Consider the following 7298-nt stretch of genomic DNA (forward strand, 5'->3'; position numbering starts at 1 on the left):
ATTGTTCTATATGATGGTACAAATTTGTGCTTTTATGTCACAGTACTTAAAAAAACGCAAGCAAACAAGATTTATCATAAGCACATTTTTCCCAGGAAATGATTCTCTGTTGTAAATGATCTGAACTGTCCCTCATCTTGTTTAATATCATTTGGATTCCTGAGGTTTTTGATAGCAACACTGCATTAGTAAAATATAATTGTTAAAGCAATTGATAATCACATAACTTCATGTATCATTAGTGATGACTAAGAAGCTTTGCACATCTCCTTAGTCTGTCACGCGGGCTCTTGACATCTGTCCTGCTTTCTCAAAGACATGGATTCTTTCTTACTGATTTTGGTGTCCAAATAGCTGAGCAGACTTGTAATTGCTAGCTATTTGCTGAATTCAAGAGTGTGAGTAGTTATAGGTCACCAGGGGATCTCAAGGGATATGCTAGAGAAAGGAAAGGGGGAAAAGCTGAAGGTCAGCCACTGTATCCTCTAAACAAGATGGCAGCTGTGTGAGAGGAGAGTGAAGAACCACCTGACTCACTGAAGCATCATCGCCTGTGTTACTTCCAGGCCATTACTACATTCCCACTGAGGATAACTGAGGCAATCAGGCTAAGTTTTGGAAAGATCCTCAATGTTGTTTTGTGTTTACAAGATCTGCATCAATCTAAGCAGAATTCCCAGGGGATTCCAAGGCCCAAAGGATAAACACCAGGGCCTTATAGATCCCAGTTCAGTTCACAATGCATTAGCCTGAATAAGCCAGAAGAGACTGATGCAGGAGAGGGAAAAGCTGAAGGGCCTGGAAAAAAGCTGTACAAAATCGTGAGTTTCTGGAGACCATTTAAGGATTATGATAGCGGGAACCTACTCAGGGCCCTCTGTGATATCTCATATTCAGCAGAACTATTTGGAGAGATATAACATAGGAAAGCTCTCAGAACAATGGCCAATCTGTGATTAGGTCATTGTTCTGTGCTTGCTCCATGCTCTATTAGGAAGAGAAATCTGGACTTGCTAAAGGGCTGTACTATATCGTGGAATGGTTACAGTTTTCTTCAGACAAGAAATTGTAATCTCCATAACTGTGCCCTTGACTAACACAGCTTCCAACATTTTAGTCCAAGCCTTTTCAAAGTCCAATAAGCCACATCATTTTCCTGTCAGGCAAATAAAACATGGATGAAAATTATCCATCATCAAATGAAATCATGTACATGACTTGTCCAAAATCATGCTTATGAGTGTTAGACTTTCAAATACTATATGTCCACTCAACACTGTCAAACACTATACACTGAATTTGCCTACTGTAGACATAAAAAGCCATACCCAGCTTGTAAGAGAAAAATATCATGAACTAATTTCTAAGAAGAATGTAGTATTGGAAATTGCACCCAGTAATCCACATATATTGAGTATATGTCACCTTAAAACTGCATGTAAATGACTTAGTAATCTGGAAAACTGTGTAGTTGTTTCCACTTTCCAGATGAAGAAATTGAGACTAGTGATGTTATTCCTAAGCACAGGGGTAAAAGACAAGGTAGCTATGGTTGGAATGGAGGTCGAACCCCAAAGCCCCTCGGCCATCACCTCTTAACCTCCTGTGCTGGAGAACTGCACTACTTCTTGGCTATTGTGTTTACTGAGATGAGGAATCTGATTCCTCCCTCTCTTGGGTACTGACCTCCAGGCTCCTCACAATGCCAACACTCTGCCGCCTGCTTGTCTTCCTCTCCACCTCTCTTCTCTGCTGTTTTCCAACCTTTTTCCCTTCTCACATCCCTCCCTCCATTTCTACTCTGCCTTTCCCCATCTTTTCTTGGTCCCAGGCCTCTCTTGATTCTAAAGCCTTCCATCTATGCAAGCTCTCTTTGTACATCTCTATGTCTCCTCCCCCAAGTCTTGCACTATGCATTTCTCTGACATGTTGATTCCCATCTTTCAAGCTATTGTCCTTTCCCTCTCTTCCCCATGTCTCCAGCATCCTCTGCTCCTCAGTTTCTCCCTTTAACTTCCCTTCCCTCTAACACTCACCCTTCTGTTCTCCTGTATCTTCCCAGGGTCATTTCAGTGCTGGTCCACTTGCATTATTTTGCTTTCTTGGACACCTAACCTCCCCTGTTTCTTTGACCATGACATCATCATAACATCTAACTTTGCCTATTCTTATAAAGGTCACCAGTGTGTCCCTCAACTCTCACATATCTTACTCTGACTGTACCTTAACCCTTCCTTCAATCTCACTTGTCAACTCATTCCTCAACCTAATTTTTCTTGACTTAAACTGTAAGCTTTCCTTTACTATCCTTTCCCCATTCTTTTCAATTGTATTATAACCTTTGAGTCCCCCAGTATGTCACCAGCTCATAATAGGCACTAACTGCTGATATTTAACACATTACATAAAATAGAGAAGGAATTTCACTCTGTGGATTAAAAGAGATACAGTCTAGGAACCAGTTCTGGATCAGGAGCAATAACAATGACTACATTTATATTTCTTATTCTCTTCCAGACCTTGTCCTAAATTCTGTATTTATAGTATATCAATTAAATCTCACATCCTTTCTTTTAATAGGAAACATCATTGAGTTGTTTTATTAATGAAAGCATAAAAGCAAGTGCTATATCAGACACTGAGATGTGGCTTGGCAAGTAAGCATTGTCCTGATGCTTTGCCTGTGAACTAGTTAGGGCAAGGGCAAGGCTTTGCTACTATCACTTCTACATTGGCTTACTAAAATTGTACACTTGAAATCTTGTTTTAGAAACATTGCTCTAATTGTTTCTAATAAAGTTATGTACAATCCATCAGGACTCCAGTACAATTTCTGAGGAGGCAAAGTTTTACATAGATAGAAGGCATAGTAAGAGTGTGATCAGATTGATGTATATATTAATGATTATTTGATGAACAAATGTTTTAACTGAGCATGGTTACAAATATAATTTCACATTTGAAAAAAAATTAATGAGAAAAAATGAAAAAGGTAGAATAGATCTAGTGTGCATGTGACCCTGAAATTACATGTTAAGATAAATTAATGACTAATTTCTAGTGGGCAGTTAGAAAGTCTTTATCCTAAAAGATCACTTAGGTAGTCTGTTACTTTTAAGTAATTAGAAATCTCAGTAAATGGTGACTATGTGTCTTTAAAGACCCAAAGTGAGTAGATATAACATATACAGCTCTCTAGAGAAGAGAATGCCCAGGGACACTGGAATATTTGAGCCTGGATTCTGGGCAGGGAAAGCTTGGAGTTCCATGAGAAGACCTGGATTTGGAAAGAAGAACACAGCTCATCTTCCGATCATGTAGACAATGTGGAAAGTATCTAATAGCCAGAAGATGAAAATGGGGAGATGAAAGTAGAAAACTTTGGCAGTGATTGGCAATTTGTTCAGAAAAAATAAAAATAACTTATTGTACAGAAGAAGAGAAAAAGTAAGGCCAGACAAAGACCATTTGAGAAATGAATTTAAACACTCAGCTATACTTGGTTTTGTTTCTTGTTTGTTTAAAGAAATTCAAAGTAATCGTGTATTCATTTTTTTTCAAGGGTAGAGAAAAATTCATTCATGTTTAATGTCACTAAGTGAAGCTGTATGTTACATGGCATCAACAACAACAAAAAAAATCCAATGGGTGAATAGGAATAGGGTGTATCCAGCTTGTGAAGAGAGTAGTTAATTAAGAGGTCCTTGAGTCTAATGGAGAACAGACAGAACACTCAGTGGGAGACTTACCCTGTGACACTGGGAGGCTCATACTTACTGACCTAAGTTTTGACCTCATACCTTTTTCCCCAGAGTGTGTCAGGCTCTTGAAAATGAAGGTGTCTGTCCCACCAAGCGCCAACTTCAGCTACACTATATTTCTGCTGACCGGCTTCCCAGGTCTGGAATGGGCTCATCATTGGATTTCATTGCCCATATTTATGGGGTACTTTGTAGCCATCATGGGTAATGCCACTATCTTGCATCTGGTTCGAACTGAGCCTTCTCTCCACCAGCCCATGTACTACTTCTTGGCCATCTTGGCCGTGACCGACTTGGGCCTGTGCATGTCAACACTGCCTTCTGTGCTGGGGGTGTTATGGTTTGATGCCCGGATGGTGGGCCTGGTACCCTGTGTGCTGCAGCAACACTTCCTCCACTCTTTCTTCTTCATGGAATCAGCAGTGCTGTTTGCTATGGCTCTGGACCGTCTGATAGCAATCCGGTTCCCACTGCGCTATGCGTCTGTGCTCACTGGGCCGCGTGTGGCATTGATAGGTGTGGTGCTGGGTGTGCGGAGTGCAGCTATTACAGCCGCACCCTCACTGCACCTATTGACTTTTGACTATTGCCACCCTGGTGCTCTCTCCCATGCCTATTGTCTTCATCAGGACATGATCCGCCTGGCCTGCTCTGACACACGCTTCAACAGACTCTATGGACTGTGCATCATCATGCTGGCCATGGGTTCAGATGTGCTTTTCATCCTGCTCTCCTATGCTGTCATCCTCCACACTGTGCTGGCCATTGCCTCTGCAGGGGAGAGGCTCAAGGCCCTCAACACGTGTGTCTCCCACATTCTGGCCATGCTCTGTTTTTATGTTCCTGTTCTGGGTCTGTCTATTGTGCACAGATTTGGACAGCACACCTCACCCCTGGTGCACATCCTAATGGGCACAGTGTCTGTGCTTTTTCCACCCGTGATGAACCCTGTTATCTATAGCATCAAGACCCAACAGATCCGCAGGGCCGTTGTCAAGGTGATTTCACTAGGTAAGATTCAGTAACACTTTGGGGATGGACTGTGGGAACTAAAGTTGAGGGATGAGTCAAAGATCTTTTTTTAGGATCCTTTCAGAACAGAAGTGTCTGAGCTTATGGTAGTATGGTTGAACTGTTTACAATATTAAAGTTGATGAGAAGAACTAACATATGTACATACAAATATGTACACATTGCTTCCTGAAATACATAAGTGGCTATTTTTGCGCAATGTTTGCTCTCTGATATGACTTGGGCTATTCCTTCACAAATTGATTTTGATTCCACTTTCTGCAATAATATTATTGCCAATAAATTACTAGAACAGTGTGTAAGTTAAATTAGTGGTTTACACTTTGATCAACTAACTTTTTATTAGCAATCAATCCTCCCTGTATTCCCTTTGGACAGAGTGTTAAAATGACTCCTAATGACTTACTGCTATATCTGTAGGTCACTGCATTTTTCTGCCCTCAAGAGGGAAGCTTCTTCCTGTCATAGATGGTGGTAACACAGAGACCTCAACAGGTCGAAGTACAGAGAATAAGAGACTGGAGTGTTCACCCTTGAATGAGATCTACCTATCACAGACTTTCCCAGAAGGCTAGGGGGTCTCCATGGACGAGGGAGCAGAAACACTAAGAACAAGAGATTGAGGATTAATGATGGAAATAGTGTCCTTTTAAGTGGATCACTGTTACTTCAGCTCCTTGGAATTAACTGTGTTTTTCATAAAGTTGCACAATTCTTTAATTTTTAACGGTTGACAATTTTATATATGGATACAAGAAATTTTAATCTTTTTGTCTCCTAGTCCCCCACTTTCATCCCACCCTTCTCACACTGAAACTCTTTCTCCAACAGATCTCTCCCTTTCTGTCATGTGCTCATTTTTATGTGTGAGCCCAGTTTAATTATAGTTTCTTACATGATTATGGGTGAAGTGTTCTTGACATGGAAGGGAAACTTATGAGAAGCAACACTGCAGAGGAAAATGACATCCCTTCTCCCAACAACTGTGGACTGACAGTAGAGGCAGAAAGAGCCACAATTCTTAAGTATAAGCTGAGTAATTGTCACAAAGTATGCACACCCATGTATCTTTGATTTTAATGTTAACTATAAATGTGTGTGCTTGAGTGTATGTATGTGCATCATGTGTGTGAAGGAGCCCACGGAGGTCAAATGATGAATCTAATTCCCTGGAGCTAGAGTTATAGGTGGTTGTGAGCCATCGTGTGGGTGTTAAGAAATCAAACTCAGGTCCACTACAGAGTAATACACACTCTTAACTAATTCACTATCTCATCAGTCCTCAGGTTCACTTCTTTTTATTCATACTCTGGCTTAGTGTCCAAAGTCACTTGATCATAAACTCAAGACCAGTGCCTCTCACATATAGGCTATGCCCTGCTTCTGTGCGCCTGCATTTTGAGTACCATACCTTGCCCCTGGTTTATCATGGGCACTGTATTCTAACCATCCCACTTTTGATGAACCCTATTATCTATGGTATCAAGACCCAAAAGGTTTTATGACATCTTTACAATATATTTGCTGGACATTTTTTAACATTGCTTCTGTTTTGGGCAGAAACTTGTTTATTAATAATAGCAGGGAAATAACAGATTTCTTCTTTGACAAATAACCATGTGGCTTCAAACAGAACACCATGGTCTCTTAGAGATCTCCATAATGAGATTGGATTGGATTGATCCCAGAAGTATGCCTACCAAATATATACTTTCTTTTGGCCATCAGAAAGTCCACAAAGTGGATAGTTCTATACTTAGTAAATTAATAATACATCTCTGCTAATTTGCTGCTTAAAACTATCTCAGATGTCTTGATAGTCATTGAGAATAGATATTCTCTTGTTCAGTCTCTCCTTGAAATGGCTGCACAGACAAGACCAGAACAATACCAACATCCATAGGACTGTTAACATGGAAGGAGGAAATTCCAAGAAGACCCACCCCTACACAAAGAACAACAGACAACTAATACTTCTAGGAGGAGGAGAATTAGCTTTTCCCAAAATGAGCCTCCTTATTGGTTATCTAGTACAAACTGTTCAGCTTTGAAACATAAACCACAAAAACAGATTTAGCAGATTGCATATATATATATGCATATATATTTCTGCATATATACATATATTTCTGCATGTATATACATGTACATATGTAACAATAATAATCAAAGGAAAGGGGCTATCAAATGGAGAGGAGAATGAGAGGGGTTTGAGGGAGGGTAACATGGTGGACAAAGGAGGAGAAAGGAAGTGACATAATTCTATTTCAATTTTAAAATAATAAAATAGAGTAAAAAAGAAATCAATTTTGTTTGTATATTCTGAGAGGCAGTATTTCCATGCAGTGAACTATGATACATAGCTCTCTTCTCCAAAATAAAGGTTTGATTGTTGCCTCATAGTGTTCCCCATCCTCTCCTAACCTACGACCAGGCTGTCCTGAGCTGTCCTGAACCTGTCTCTCATTAAAACCTACTTTTCAAATGCAATCTGCCAGATTGCAT

The 7298-nt window shown here is 40.1% G+C and overlaps 1 protein-coding gene across 1 annotated transcript; it reads left to right on the top strand.

The window, feature by feature from the left end:
- Window positions 1-3832: 3832 nt before the first annotated feature.
- LOC116100731 (olfactory receptor 51L1-like) lies at window positions 3833-4786 on the top strand. The gene has a single exon (XM_031384468.1). The coding sequence runs from the start codon at window positions 3833-3835 to the stop codon at window positions 4784-4786; it is 954 nt and encodes a 317-aa protein (XP_031240328.1).
- The last annotated feature ends 2512 nt before the right edge of the window (window positions 4787-7298 follow it).

This window comes from Mastomys coucha, unplaced genomic scaffold, assembly GCF_008632895.1.
Source record: "Mastomys coucha isolate ucsf_1 unplaced genomic scaffold, UCSF_Mcou_1 pScaffold21, whole genome shotgun sequence".
Taxonomy (NCBI): domain Eukaryota; kingdom Metazoa; phylum Chordata; class Mammalia; order Rodentia; family Muridae; genus Mastomys; species Mastomys coucha.